Raw genomic sequence first — 16,592 nt, forward strand, 5'->3', positions numbered from 1 at the left:
AAACACCAGTGACCCAGGTTCAAGTCCAACACTGTCTGTAAGGAGTTGGTACATTCTCCCTATGCCTTCCTCTGCGGTTTCTTGCCATTCTTCAAAACCTACCGTGGTTGTAGGTTAATTGGGGTAGTTCCATGACAGGGGTTCATGCTGTATATCTATATTTAAATTTAAAATTTATGCACTCCCTAATTGACCTCTTTTATGGCTGCAGAAAAGCACTATTGTCATTGAAAGACTGGAATCTTTTTCAGTTCACATATTCTATTGGGAATTTCGGGTGTGCTTATTCAACAGAATCACAACTTATTTAGACCTTGGATATGCTTTCCCCTGTCTGTTCACCATAACCCATTGTGAAAAGAAAATAAGACCTGCCCTCATTACAATGACACGGCTATTAAATTCTTTCATCTTTACTTGTAAATGAACTTAATGTTGCAAAACAGAAACATTGTGCAGATAAAAATTTGTTAATATATTCCTTTTTTTATTGGGATCACAACGGGTTTTTTTTACAGTTCCAGACGCCGTCCAAAATCTTCAATGCAATGCGTCAAGTTGGCAATCAGTCATAATTGAGTGGGATCCTCCCTTAAAATCAGATGGAATGATCACTTATTATATACTTGTATTTGGAAATGATGTTCGAAAAATCTTGCCCAGTGATCGTACATACACTTTGATGGAACTCCAATCAAACACCTCCTATCAGTTCAGTATAACAGCTGCTAGTAACCTGGGCGAAGGGGAAAGCAAAAACTGTACAATCACTACATTAGCAGAAGCAGGTATGAATTTCATAAGACTTAATCTACAGTGCTCATACTTGGAAATTTCCATATGCAACAAATGTGTGTTTACATTTGTTATTGTAATTTAATTTAGCTGAAGTTTGGTGTTTGTTTTAATTAATTGTTAAAGTATGTGGGTTTATTATTCTGAACCAAGTTAGGGATCAATCATATTTTGGTTTGTAATCACCTGTTGACCAGATCATTTAAAGACATCAGTTTTCTTCTCTGAAAGGCATAAGAGAAGCTTAGTTAATTAACTTAAAGATCCCTCACAGTTCTTCTGGGATTTGAGCTTGCATCTCCAAATTATTAGTCTGTATTTCTGGATTATTAGCAATTTAAATCCTCCACTGTCATTTTTTATTATGAGATAAAATCTAACATCTTTTTTTCTTTGTGATAAAGGGTCCATCTACTTGTTTTACATGCACAATACATGTAGGCTCTAAGTAGGAAGCCAGAGGATACAGAGGGTATCTTGTGGAAGAGACACCACAGGTGGTGTAGTGGTCGGGTCTCACATTCAGCTTGGAAGACAAAGTAGTTGCTGAGGAAACAGATCAAGAAAATGCTCGACCCGATAGTAGTAAATGGATGACTTATGGGTTTCAGGAGTTGTCTGGAGTAATCTTTTTAAAGCCTACCTGTTCGTGCTCATGGATGTCCATGCACCAATTGGTACATTTACAATCTCCTTTGTGAGATTCAATAGTGTATGCTCCACATGGTTATACAAGTTATAGTCCCGAGTGGAGTAAAACACAAAGGTCTGCAGACCCCCATGATTGAAGTCAAAAAACACAAAGCTGGGGAAACTCAGCAGGTCAAACAGTGAAATTTATATAGCAAAGATGAAGATACAGAACCAATGTTTCAGGCTTGAGCCCTTCATCAAGGCATATGTAGCTTTGTGTTTTTATTTAAGTTATAGTCCCATCTGCATTAGGTCAGCTAAGGTGAGCAATCTTCTTCACCCTGCATGGAGAGGACTCAGCCACCAACTTAAATATTATTTTCCTCCAACCCAAATACACGGTGTTTGCAGTGTATACCATCTACAAAATTCTTTGCAATAGCTTTCTGAGGTATCCTTGATAGCATCTTGCAGAGAGATGACCTTGACCACATTGAAAAACAAGGACTTGAAACATACGAGATGTCACTAGCTGCAATTTCCCCTTCAATTTCCATACTATTATGACGTGGCGATTTACCCTCATTGCTGAGTCAAAATCCTGAAATTCCCTACCCAGCAGGATTAGTGGAACACCTTGACCAGATGGGCTGCAGTGGGTCAAGGAGGTGACCTTCTCAAAAGCAATTAGGATTGAGAATTACAGCCTTGACAGTGATGTTCCCTGTAAATGAACTAAAATAATGTTCTACAAAAAAGATTTACTGTGAAGAATATAGCTCTTGTGGACTTTGCAGTTAAAATTTCTAAAAATAGTAAACTAAAGGTGTCTTACATAGGTAATGCTACAGTTGTTAAGGGGGATTTCAACATGTAGGTATTCTGGGAAAATCAGGTGGGTACTGGACCCCAAGAGAGGGAGTGTGTGGAGTGCCTCCGAGATGGATTCTTAGAGCAGCTTTTACTAGAGCCTACCATGGATTTAGTGTTGTGTAATGAACCAGATTTGATAAGGGAACTTGAGGTAAAGGAGACATTGGGAGGTAATGACCATAATAGGATAAGTTGTAATCTATAGTTTGAGAGGGAGAAGGGAAAATTGGAAGTGTCAATATTACAGTTGAACAAAGGGGACTATGGATCCATGAGGGAGGAGCTGGCCAAAGTGGACTGGAAAGATACCCTAGCCGGGGTGACAGTGGAACATCAATGACAGGTATTTCTGGGAATAACACAGAAGGTGAAGGATCAGCTCATTCCAAAGAGGAAGAAAGATTCTAAAAGGGGGGTAGGGGTGACTGTGGCTGACAAGGGAAGTCAAGGACAGTATAAAATAAAAAAGAAGTGTAACATAGCAAAGATGAGCGGGAAGCCAGAGGATTGGGAAACTTTTAAAGAGCAACAGAAGATGACTAAAAAGGCAATACAGGGAGAAAAGATGAGGGACGAAGGTAAGCATGCCAGGAATAGAAAGGATGACAGTAAAAACTTCTTTAGGTATGTGAAGAGGAAAAAAATTAGTTAAAATCAAAGTTGGGCCCTTGAAGACAAACGGGTTAAATTATTATGGGGAACAAGGAAATGGCAGACGAGCTGAACAGGTACTTTGGATCTGTCTTCACTAGGAAAAACACAAACGATCTCCCAGATGTAATAGTGGACAGAGGACCTAGGGTAATGGAGGAATGAAGGAAATTCACATTAGGCAGAAAATGGTGCTGGGAAGACTGATGGGACTGAAGGCTGATAAATCCCCAAGGCCTGATGGTCTGTATCCCAGGGTACTCGAGGAGGCTCTAGAAATCTAGTCGCATTGGTAATCATTTTCCAATGTTCTATAGATTCAGGATCGGTTCCTGAAAATTGGAGAGTAGCTATTTTTTAAAAAAGGAGGGAGAGAGAAAACAGGGAAATATAGACCAATTAGCCTGACATCAGTGGTGGGATAGATGGTGGAATATTTGGATAGCAGTATCAGAATCAGTCTGAGTCAGCATGGAAATCATGCTTGACTAATCTTCTGGAATTCTTTGAGGATATAACTATGAAAATGGACAAAGGAGAGATTGTGGATACAGTGTACCTCATCTTTCTGAAAGCCTCTTGATAAGGTCCCACATAGGAGATTAGTGGGCAAAGTTACAGCACATTGGTATTGGGGATAGGGTACTGACATGGATAGAAAATTGGTTTGCAGACAGGAAACAAAGAGTAGGGATTAACGGGTCCCTTTCAGAATAGCAGGCAGCGACTAGTGGGGTACTGCAAGGGTCAGTGCTGGGACTGCAGCTATTTACATTATACATTAATGATTTAGATGAAGGGATTAAAAGTAATGTTAGATTTTAATCCCTTCCCCTTGCCCACCCTCCCCTCCCTCTTAACCCCAACACTACAAAGATAATTATGACAATATATAGTTATATAAAAGATTTATATAAAAAGAGTAAGAAAAGCGTAAATAAAAAGTAATATCAATCTCCATTGCACAAAGGCTTGGCTCACATACTGGAATCTTATAGAATTTATATTAAACGACTTTAGGGAAGAAAATTATACAGGTCTTAAGAGGCTGGAAGTACATTCATTTAGCCCTAAGAGTAACGATTAATGTTGTTGTATTTTTCAGTTCCAAGTGCTCCTAAAGATCTTGAGATAGTTGGTGTTCAATCAACTTTTGTTATTTTGAGGTGGAAACAGACAGATTTTGTACCTAGCCATTTAAAGTTTTTCAGAATTAACCTACAATTACGCTCCACAACTTGCATGGACTGGGAAACTCAAGAATGCATTGAAGCAGAGAATACTGAAGATTATGAGATTTATAATGATAATACCACCATGGAGACCATTGTATCTGGATTAAAGAAATCTCGATGGTACAGATTTAGAGTTTCTGCTGGTACAAAGGCTGGTTTTAGCAACTATTCAGATTGGATTTCAACAAAGACCACTCTTGATGGTAAGTGTAGACTGAATTAATTGTCAAAAGTTGGTAGTAAATGACCGCTGATGTTGGTTTGTTAGGCAATGAAATTGTATATATTTCTTCAATTATATAATTTTTCCCTTTGTCACCTTACAAAAGCATTACGCAGAGCAAACAATTGATTTTTCAGGATCAAGCTCTTGTAATAATTATTTCTCATGACTTTGGAACATGTTTTGTGTTCATACTGATGAATGTGAAAAACATAGCAAGAGCAAAAAAGTGCCAGTTATGCTTGATATAAAGTGGCTGTCCATACTTGTTTTGATGAATACTGTGCTCCTGTACACAAGAACCTCCTAATTTGAAAATACTGTACTTGAATGAGATCCATTAATAAATGCTCCATGCACAGAAAAGTGTGTAACGCTGATATAAAAAAAAACATGTTGATTGAAACAGTTTAAATATTTCCATTAAGTGGTTATTAGCCTGACCCAGTCTGTCCTTTAAAGGAATTGCTACATCTATTGCAAGGATGAGTCACAAATGATACCTTCCCACAAACCTGCTCCAGCTCCAGCTTCTGTAACCAAACAAAGAGTCGTCCTGTGACCTCTGTAACAACTCAAATTCCAACGTGGCAATAGAAACATGATAATCAGGAAATTATGGATATTAGTTACAGAAAATGCATTACTGTGGAAAGCATAGAAACAGTGCTCAGAACAGGAAATGGACATATTATCTGAGAATGAGAGAATGAGAACAGATCATTTTTACACACCAAATTACTCAGATTTACAAGGAGAAGACATGGAAGTGTCCTTTTCCAGCAGTACCATTGAGCTTGATTTTAAACTACTTTAAATAAAACTGTGACAGCCATTGGGGTTTGAACAAGATATAGTCAAAGTTATCATAAAGAGTGTCTGATTAGAGAAATGGAGTTAAACAGGGAAGTCTACAGGCACTGTGATTATAGTCCAGAACACAAAAGTGCTGGAGAAAGTCAGCATGTCCCGCAGCGCCATTAGGAGGCAAAGTTGTACAAGCAATGTTTCGAAACTGACTCCCTTCGTCAAGGCATGAGCAGAAAGCAGGCTGATGGGTGGTGGAGGGGCAGGGGGACGAGCACAGGCTAAAGGTTATAGGTGGATATGGGTCCATGGCCTCTTCCAAATCGAGGCCACCCACAAATTGGAGGAGCAACACCTAATATTCTATCTGGGCAATCTCCAACCAGATGAGATTAACATAGATTTCTCCATTTTCCATTAGTCTCCTCCTGTTTCTTCTTTCTGATTCCTATCCCTTCCTCCAGCTCACCACCCCCTCCCCCATCACTTCTCAGCTATTTTTCTTTTCTTCCTTCCCACCCTGATCCATCTCTGCCCTCTTGCCTTTTGACCTGTGCTCTCCCCACCCCCACCCCGGTTCCTTCTCCTAAATTTTTATTCTGGCATCTGCCTGTTTTTGCTCATACCTTGACGAAGGGCTCAGGACCAAATTGTTGGTTACATAACCTTTTGCTGCATAACCTGCAATTTTGTGTATTGCCTATTAGACAAATACAGTAAAACTCCTGTAATCCAGAAATCATGCAACTGGCAAAAAAAAATAGGTAAAAAATATGGAAGTTTAAAATTAGTGCGGCTCTCTATTAGTTCGCCAATCTATGCCACACACAATCTCAAGCAACTGGAAATTTCACTTATCCAGCATCTACCAATCTCCATATGTGCCGGAAACCAGGTGATTTATTGTCATCAGTTATTCATGCAGGATGTTTTTCTGAAATGGTAAATGAGTTTTGGTGCATGTACATCATCCCCTCAGTTCTACAAGCTTCAAAACCTGGGCCTCTGCAACTGGATCCTTGATTTCCTCATCGAAAGACTACAGTCAGTGCAGTTTGGTAACAACAACATCTCCTCAATGACAATCGACACGGGTGCACCTCAAGGATATATACTTAGCCCACTGCTCTACTCTCTCTACGCCCATGGCTGTGTGGCGAGGCACAGTTCAAATGCCCTCTACAAATTTGCTGATGACACCACGGCAGAATCGCAAACTGCAATGAGGGAGCGGACAGGAGTGAGATCGATCAGCTGGTTGAGTGGTGTCACAACAACAAGCTTGCACTCAACATTAACAAAACTAAGGAGCTGATTGTCGACTTCAGGAGAACATGAACCAGTCTTCATCAAGGGGTCAAGAGTGGAGAGGGTAAGGAACTTCAAATTCCTGGGTGTCAGCACCTCTGAGACCTATCCTGGGGCAATCGTATTGATGTAATCATGAAGAAGCCATACCAGTTGCTATATTTCATTAGGAGTTTTGAGGAGATTTGGTTTGTCACCAAAGACTTGCAAACTTCTCCAGGTGCATTGTGGAGAGCATTCTCATTGGTTGCATCACTCTCTGATAAGGAAATACCAACGCACAGGATGGGAAAAGGCTATAGAGGATTTTAAATGGCCAGCGCCATTATGGGAATTAGTCTTCATCTTTTAGAGGCAGCCTCATCATCATCAAGGACCCTCACCACCCAGGCCATGCCCCTTTCTCACTGCTACCATCAGGAAGGAGGTACAGGAGCCTGAAGTTGCACACCTAATGCTACAAAAACAGCTTCTGCCCCTCCACCATCAGATTTCTGAATGGACAATGAACCTGTGGACACTACCTCACTTTTTTGTACTAATTATTAATTGTTTAAAATCTTGTATTTATTGAATTGTAATTTTGCACAATTTGCAGTTGCAGAACAACAAATTCTGTGACGCATATTTGTGACAATAAACCTGATTCTCATAAATAACAGACAACACTGCTGTAGGTTCCTGGAAAGCCCTGAAAGCTTGGACTGATCTTTAAAAAAAAATCTAACTGTCCAAAATTAATTAGCAAAATATGGACTTCAGAATATGCTGAAATGTTCTTGATCTTTTGCACTTTCTCCATAGTTCATTAATGTATTCTCTTCTGGAATTTTCTGAAAACTTGTACACATTTAAAACATTTCTAGAAATCTGCTCAACTTAATCCATGAAGCAGGATGCGTATGTATTTCATTCAGCAACATTCTTTAAATAAGAAAACTGCAATCTGTTCCTTCTCACTCAATAACGGGATACTCTCTCAAACAAATACCTATTTTATTATATGACAGTAAAACAGGCCTTTTTACCCTTTAATGGCTTTTCAAGCAGTCATTACAGTTTTATAGCTTTCATGTGTTATCTTTCTACCATTGTTGTTTCCTCTTTATTATAACAAAGCATAACATAAAGTTCATTGTCTAATGTGATGCAATTATTAGTGGATTAAAGTCGTCAATTCATTTCTTTGCACTGTTGATCCCTGACTCTCGCACTTGTCATTCCATTCACATTGTGGTGGTACACCACCAGCCTACTGCAGGGGGAAACCTCTGTACCTGCAGGAGTGTAAGGGGACAGGACAACACCTGGCCGGCTGTCAATCAGTTGGCCTGAAGGGATCAAGCCCCACCTGGTCGGGTGTGAATCATCCTCTGGGATATAAGCCTGCACCGGCCTCCCGAAGCTCACTCAGAGTTACTGCAGCTACAGCCAACCTGCCTCTGTGGAAGCCTTTGTGCCTGTTGTACAGTCTTTGCCTTGTGTGTGTCTGATTCTGGCTAACAGCGCACCACAATTTAATCCACAAAATTTTCCCATGGCTGCCATGGAAAAACTCCTGAGCACAGGGAGCCTCGAAGTCGACCCATGCCACACGGAAGCCCGGACACGCTTTGAGATCTGGCGGCACGCAGTCAAAGCAATCATCAAGGCACACGAAGGCGGCACCCTGGACTCAGATCAGAAGAGCTTGGTCCCCATGCCTTCCAGGCAACCAAAGGCTGCTCCACATACAAAAGCGCAATGGACACTCTCGACAACTTGTATAAGCCCCCCATGAATGCGGTCTGTGCAAGGTACCTCCTCAACACCTGAGCCCAGCAACCCGGGGAGACGGCTGAGTCTTCCCTGGGACACCTGCGAAAGTTGGCCCGACCGTGTCTGGCTGAACCTGGGGTAGGTGCAAAGGAGGTCAAGTGGCTGATCCAGGATGCCTTCTTCCGAGGGCTATGCTCGAGGGACATCCAGCAGAAGCTGATGGAAGACAATATCTATGCCCTAACCAAGACAGTGGAAGTGGTCCAAACCCTGGAAGCAGCAGCCCTGCACATCGAAGCCTTCAATTTCAGGATCCCGCAGGCTCCCTCATGGCCCTCTCACACTGCAGCCCCAGACCAAGCTGGGGAGGAAAACGTCACTGCGGCAGGCACCTGGCGCCCCTGTAAGTACTCTGAATCCTGGTGTGGGTGAGACCAACAATTGCACCAAAACTGCCTGGCTAGGAACCAGTATTATTCCCGATGCGGCAAGAAAGGCCACTTCGCTAAAGTGTGCCTCTCAAAACCAGCCAGCAGCTCAGCGGTCCTCTATGACCTCCCCTGCGGACCCATCGTGCGCGTGCCGGGCGACACCATTGTCCCCACTACGACTTCCGCCTTCCCCGACCTCGACAGAGCAACATCCGGCCCTGCCAATGACTGTCGCAGCTTGGACCGGCTCCCGCCCTCATCGCTCACCGAGAACTACAGTGATGTCACTTCCGGCTGATGTAATGATGTCATTGCCACCGGCCACAATGACGTCACTACCCCTTGGTGCAACAAACACAGTTGGGGAAGGAGGCCAGCCACGCAGCAGGCCCCCATGTGCCACTGCCATTTTGGGCCAGACAATGGCCGATACAGAGGGCCCCCGACAACGTTGAGAATGATGTGGTCATTACAGGAGGTGACCAGGCCATCCTACCGATGCTCCCCATGCCTCCAGGTGCCAACGGTTGCCACTCGCTGCACCCCTCAACTGATGTCAATGTGGTCAACATGGGCGATGACCAGGCTGCCCTATCAATGCTCCCCATGCCTCTGGATGCCATCGGCTACTGCACGCCGTACCCCACGACCATTGTCGACGTGGTCAACACAGGCGATGACCAGGCCACCCTACTGACACTCCCCATGCCTTCGGATGCCATAAATCACTGCGCACAACCGGAGAGTGACGACTCCAACTCCAAGATGGTCCTGGCCACCACCACGTGACCAGGGACATCTCTCATGACCTTGAGCGCTCTATGATGGACCTGCAAGTCAATGGGCAGGTAACGAAGTGCCTGTTCGACAGTGACAACATCGAGAGCTTCATTCACCCAAGCGTGGCCTACTCCCTGACATTAAAAGTCCACCCCACCACCTGCTCGATTGCCCTTGCCACCAAGGATAAGACTATTGGTACCCTCGGGCGCTGCTCAGCCACTATAACTATGGGAGGGGAGACTTACACAGGGTTTAGGATCCTGGTCATGCCCAAATTCTGCACCCTAGTCCTCCTGGGCTTAGGTTTCCAGTACCACCTACAGAATGTCCCCCTTGCCATCAAGGGGCCCCAACCTCCACTCACGTTACACAGTACGCCAACCTACCAGCCCCAGCCAACCTGCGGCCTCTCAACACTGCGCATCACCCCTCCAGTGCTCTTCCCACGTCTTGTGCTAGGCTGCAAGCCAATCGCCGCCAGACGTAGGTGCTATTGTACCACAGACAGAGACCTCATCAAGGCAGAAGTGTAGCGACTCCTGGCAGAAGGTATCATAGAGCTCAGTAACAGCCCGTGGAGAGCCTAAGTCCTGGTGGTCAGAGGGGGAAGTAAGCCGAGGATGGTCGTGGATTACAGCCAGACCATTAACTGGTACACCCAGCTGGATGCCTATCCCCTGCCGAGGATCGCCAACATGGTCAACTAGATAGCCCACTACCGGGTTTTCTCCATGATTGACCTGAATTTGGCATATCACCAAATCCCCATCCACCCGAAGAACAAGCCCTACACCGCCTTTGAGGTGGTCCGGCGCCTGTACCAGTTCCGCCGAGTTCCCTTTGGGGTCACGAACAGGGTTTCTGTTTTTCAGCGGGAGATGGATCGCATGGTAGACTGGCACAAGCTGAAGGCGACGTTCCCGTATCTGGATAACTTCACCATCTGTGGCCATGACCAGTAGGACCACGATGCTAACCTGGAGAAATAACTCCAGATGGCCAGGGAGCTGAACCTCACTTACAACGAGGAGAAGTGTGTATTCAGCACCACCCGCCTCGCTATCCTGGGGTACATCATGGCCCATGGGGTCGTCGGCCCAGATCCAGAAAGGATGCGTCCATTAATGGAGTTACTTACCCCCCCCCCCCCACAGTAAAGACCCTCCGCAGGTGCCTCGGCATTTTCTCTTATTATTCACAATGGGTCCCTCGCTTCTTGGACAAGGTCCGCCCACGGGCCCAAGCTAAACTTTTCCCCTCCCAGTCGAGGTGCAGTCAGCCTTCATCCGTATCAGGCAAGTCATTGCAGATGCCACAATGCAAGCTGTGGATGAGGACTCCCCCTTCTAGGTGGAGAGCGATGCCTCCGAGTTAGCCCTCACCGCTACCCTCAACCAAGAGGGGCGCCCAGTCACTTTCTTCTCCAGGATCCTCCATGGCTCCAAGCTAGGGCATTCTGCCATTGAAAAGGAGCCCCAGGTGACTGTGGAAGCGGTCCACCACTGGCGCCACTACCTGACCAGCAGGAGATTCACCCTCCTCACAGACCAGCAGGCCGTGGCGTTCATGTTTAACACTACCCACAAGATCAAGAACGACAAGATCCTGCACTGGAGAGTCGAGCTGGTAACCTTCAGCTATGACATCCAGTACCGCCCCGGGAAGTTTAACAACTTCCCCGATGCCCTCTCTCGCACCTGCACGTCTATGCACGACGACAGGCTGCAGGCATTGCATGAGTCCCTCTGCCATCCGGGTGTCACCAGATTGTACCACTTCATTAAGTCCCAGAACCTGCTGTACACCATCAGGGATGTCAGGGACATGACAGAGGCCTGTCAAGTCTGCGCGGAGTGTAAACCCCCTTTCTTCCATTCACCCCAGGACCATGATGTAAAGGCTACTCGGCCTTTCAAGCGTCTCAGCATGGACTTCAAAGGGCCCCTACCTTCCACGAACCGAAATGTCTACTTCCTCACGGTAGTGGACGAGTACTCACACTTCCCTTTCGCTATCCCTTGCCCGGACACCTCCACGGCCACCGTCATCAGGGCCCTGGGGCAGATCTTCACCATGTTCACATCTTCACAGCGACCGGGGGTCTAGTTTCATGACTGACGAGCTGCGCCAGTACCTGACGGTGAGGGAAATCGCAACCAGTTGCACGACGAGCTATAACCCGAGAGGCAATGGGCAAGTGGAAAGTGAAAACAGGGTGGTCTGGAAGGCAGTCCTCCTGCTCTCAGGTCAAAAGGGTGGGCCGTTGAGTACTGGCAGGTGCTGTGCACGGCTGCCAATGAGACTCCTCACAAACATCTATTCTCATTCCCCAGGAAGTTGGCGACTGGAATGTCCCTCCCAGCATGGCTCACGTCCCTGGGACCGGTGCTCCTGTGTAAGCATGTACGGACACACAAGGCCGAAGCCCTGGTCGAGCAGGTCTTCCTCCTACATGCAAACCACAACTACGCCTATGTTAGGTTTGGCAGTGGCAGGGAGGACACCATCTCCAATCAGGGACCTGGCACCAACAGAAGCACCCACCACACCACGCCATCCTCCAGCCCAGGACAACGCTGACAGGGCATACATCCCCATCCCCGGGCGACTATGGGGTATGCAGGACCTCCTTGACCACCAGGGGCCCGCTTCAGCCCTGGGAAACAAACCTGCTCCCCCACCCATCCAATACGACCCTCATATGTCAACCCCAGCCACCCCTCCGTGTGGCACCACACCAGTCACACAGACCCCTGCCGCCAGCCACCCCCACCCCACTTCCCCTCCAACCAGTGACCAGGAGCCTGTCCTTCGACGGCCACAGAGACCCTGGCAGCCGCCGGACCATCTCAAGCTGTAAATATTGTATGTGTATAGGGGCTACAATTCCTGTTACCCCCCCCCCCCGGGACAATTTTAAAGAAGTGGGTGAATGTGGTGGTACACCACCGTCCTACTGCAGGGGGCAACCTCTGTTTCTGCAGGACAGGACAACACATGGACGGCTGTCAATCAGTTGACCTGAAGGGATCAAGCCCCACCCGGTTGGGTGTCAATCACCGTCCTGCACCGGCCTCCCGAAGCTCACTCACTCAGCTACAGCTACCCTGGCTCTGTGGAAGTCTTTGTGGATTTAAGACTGTTGTATTGTCTTTGTCTTGTGTGTCTGATTCTGGCTAACAGTGCGCCACCACACACATATTCCAAACCATTTCAAACAGCTAAATGATGAACTGAAATGCTGGAGATGTTTAACTCCTTCGGATGTACAGTAAGCTCATTCCACTGAAATTGCCTTGTCTCATGGCAGCTCGCTGCTAGATTAATGCCAGTGCTGGCTTTATTTCTGGACTATGATCCAGGGCACTTAGTTGTAGGTGTGTAGTGTTCTGAGGGATGTGTTTAAAGGAGATGCATTTACTTCTCTTTCAATCTTTTTTCAATATTTTTATTAATATCCAGAGGCAGTTTCTGCCTGTTACCTAATCCACTTCTGTTCACCTAATGCTAATTCTACCTTCATAAAAAAAATTCAAAGATTATAAAAGTAATTCAAAAAGGAAAGGCTCCCTACAGTGTTTGAAAATTTACATTCAGATTAGAAATTGAACATCTAAATGTTGTCAGTTTTGAAAAATGATTTATGCTGTGTTCTGTGGTCTGTTTCCTTTAAGGAGATATGGTACCAAATGATTCATGCCTGTTTGTTAGCTCGAGCACTACTGTCATGTTCAACTGCTAGCCATAGCAAAATTCCATCTCTCCACTATTGGACTAATCAGAAATCCAGATGGTTCGACATCTGGCTCAGCAGGTGATGTTTGCAGCACTCCCTGTCCATTCTCTTGATCCTTGGTTCCCTTGCTTCCCACCCACTTGCTGAGGCTCTTGTTCCCACTCCCTACTTCCAGTCACTGGATCCCCAAATGCAACACTCTCTTTTAACTCACCTGATTCAGTTGGCCGTGATTCTTTAAACATATCTGATTCTGTTTCTCATGCCCTCATTGAACTTACTTGGAATCACTGGAAAATTTATTCAACTGTACAATGTCTAAGACTGATCTAAAAGTGAGTTCAAGCATTAGGTGAATAATGATAGAGAGAACTCTCGAGATACATGAGAGTTCAGAAAATTTGATAGTCTGGCATAGTGGTTCTCAACCTTTTTCTTCCCAGTCACATACCACCTTAAGCAATCCCTTACTCATCACAGCCACTGATGACATAGGGGTTACTTAAAGTGGTATGTGAGTGGAAAGGAAAAGGTTAAGAACCACTGGTTTTGCATTTCCAGAATTAACAGCTCCCATTAGACAGGATATTGCCCTGATCCCTAGAGCCACAGACCAGTTGAATCGCAAATAACCAAGTGCTTCTCCTTTAATTACATATCTGGGACACATTGTTGTCTGCAAGGAAGACTAACTTTCAATAATATTGCTGCAAATGAGGCTGCAGACTCAATTAGCACACCCTTCATTTGCTGCACGTTCTTTGGACCTGCCAATACATACAATATCCCTTACATTATCCCTTTTAGACAGGTCCTAAGGCTGTCTGGCTCTTATAAAGCAGTCATACCTTAAACCTCTCCTGGGAAGGAGGCATTTTCTTCCTTTTATGCAGTCCACTTCTATTCACCTAATGCCATTTCCTCCCTTAAGGCAATAAATCACAATCCTTGTTGGGAAGCTGCCTAAGCTTGTGGTAGGGAAGAGGGTTTTGAAGTCCGGAGTGTTACAGACATGTGAGAAATGTTTCTGATGAATTTTTAGTTATAGTGAAATCCCTTTTCTTTGCCACCAATTCATGCGTAATCTTGTAATGGATTAAAATTCTGTTTTCAACATCATTAGTTCATAATACTCTATCGTCATCCTATTCAATGTAGGCTAGGGGGCTGCCCTAATCCTAACTTTAAATGTGAAATATATGTCCACATTGACAGGCAAGAGTGCAATCTTGAACCAGTCATGATTGGTGTGAGTGGAGAGTGTGTTGTATTTGCACTGCACAACATTGTTAAGCTTAAACTGTTTGAGAAGAAATAATTTCATTCTGCAGATCCAGATGGCCCACCAGGAAATGTAACCGTTACAGTAAAATCCTATGATGTCATTGAGGTTGCTTGGGACATACCTGCAGATCCACCTTCCTATCTTATTGATGTAATACTGGTAAGAGGTTTGCACCACTAACAAAGTTGGCAGTTTTGATTCATAAATGAGCTGTCATATTTAATTAAAACCTTGGTATTGTATAATGCGACTTGTTTTAATCCCTGAATCTTTATACTTTTAGCTTAATATCCTTTAATTAATTGTTATTTTCTTCCCCTTTTTAGCACTCAGGCTAAGGATGCCTGTTATGACACTGCTGTCCATCTGGGTTTGATGCAGTCATCAGGTTGGGGAATGAATCTTCTTCCCCCACTATCATCCAGCCTTTCACAAGGAGAGATATCTGGGGTTTACTTTGCACTTCCTTTCCACTCATTTTCAAGTTTTGGAAAGGTTTTGAAGAAGCAAATTCATTGACCCTTAATGTACAGTCCCAGAAAATTGCCACCAAGTTTAAAAAAAAATAAGATTTAAAAAAAACATTTTCTAGCTACTGTATATTTCAGGGTATAAGTTGAGTCATGAAACCCCCCCCAAAAATCTCTCAAAAAATGGGGGTTTACTTATACACCGGGTATTCTTTTGAGACTTTAAATTCAGCTCAAAATTCAATGCATGCCAATCCAGCATACAAGTCGACCCATGACAAAAACGGTTTAGTGTATAAGTCGACCCTGAAAAAACCAAAAAAAAAACCCCGACTGTGAACAGATTTTTGTTGAGATTTTTATTGAAAACAACAACAATTAGAACCCTTCAAAATCACTGTCATCGTCTGAGACAAAGATGGTGGCAAGCACATCCATACTCTCCCTACTTAAACAGTCATCACATGGGTCCTAGTCTATCTGATAAGGCGGTTTCACCTTCGTCGTCAGTGTCCCACGATAAATCATCTTCTGTGCCATCAATTGCACAGAGATACTGCATTTTTAAAATGATTTTATCACAGTCTCTACTTTGTCTTTTGCCTTGACCATAAAGTTACACAGCATAAAGTGATGCTCCTCCTTTTGTAAATGACTTTCCTGCACTCAACATCCATGTATTCCATTCCTCGCACACATGGTCTTTGAATGGCTTGTTCAATCAGAAATCGAAAGGTTGCAATATAGATATCAAACCCCCCGGGATAACCACCATGTAAGTATTATGTAGTGCTAATCTTACTTTGTGTTCTCAGTTAAGTGGCTACGAAACATATCCCAGACCAGCAAACTTCCTTCTTTGCATTAACCACCTGGCCGCCTGTTCCACACATTGTCTATTCATAGTTTTACACCATTTTCATCCATCCATCCTTTTTCATGAAAATGTACAGGGAATTTTAGGTTTAATTTTGCTTTTGAAGATTAATTTTGTCCCGTCAGCCATGTACAATAACACCACAGTACATATGGTCCTTTCATGGCCTGTACTTCTGCTTTGCACAGTTTTAAGACCTTACCATTCCACTGTTCTATTGCCAATCATAAATGAAATTCATGTGGGTTTCGTCCATGTTTTCGATATTTGCCAATGCAAACTTGTGTTTCTGCTGATTACGTATAATAAACTGATGAAAACTTACAACTTTATGATGAGGATCTTTTTGTCATAATACCAGAATTGCCCTATTCATGAAACAGTTGTATTAGCCTACTGCAGCAGTGCAAATGTTCTTATTTTATTTCGGGTGACTATGTAGCAATCTTGACTCCCTTCACAAAACCATTCTGCAATGTGATTTTCCAACTCTGGCCAACAAAGTATTCCTTTTCTCAATCAACGTTGCCTTTTTGGTATTTTTCTTAAAGTCTTCCTTTCCTCCGATCTCTAACCAACTTCTCATATTCATCAAATTTTCTTTCAGTACCACAGTTGTTGGGCTTCTTGGTCATTTTGAAGGCTTTAAATTTAAAACTTGCTTCATACTTTTGTCATGAGTTATATTGTGTCAATGGACACCCCCCCCCCCCCTCATGATAGCAAT

At 44.3% G+C, this 16,592-nt stretch overlaps 1 protein-coding gene across 1 annotated transcript in view; it reads left to right on the top strand.

Moving 5' to 3' along the window:
• The window catches only part of ptprq (protein tyrosine phosphatase receptor type Q), a 152,531-nt gene that overhangs the window by 80,592 nt on the left and 55,347 nt on the right, over nucleotides 1–16,592 (top strand). The window contains exons 39-41 of the mRNA XM_069904020.1: nucleotides 519–788; nucleotides 4,058–4,390; nucleotides 14,565–14,677. Coding sequence (XP_069760121.1) covers nucleotides 519–788; nucleotides 4,058–4,390; nucleotides 14,565–14,677 — 716 coding nt within the window. The remainder of the gene's footprint in view (nucleotides 1–518; nucleotides 789–4,057; nucleotides 4,391–14,564; nucleotides 14,678–16,592) is intronic.

The sequence above is a fragment of the Narcine bancroftii genome, chromosome 11 (assembly GCF_036971445.1).
Source record: "Narcine bancroftii isolate sNarBan1 chromosome 11, sNarBan1.hap1, whole genome shotgun sequence".
In the NCBI taxonomy this organism is placed as follows: domain Eukaryota; kingdom Metazoa; phylum Chordata; class Chondrichthyes; order Torpediniformes; family Narcinidae; genus Narcine; species Narcine bancroftii.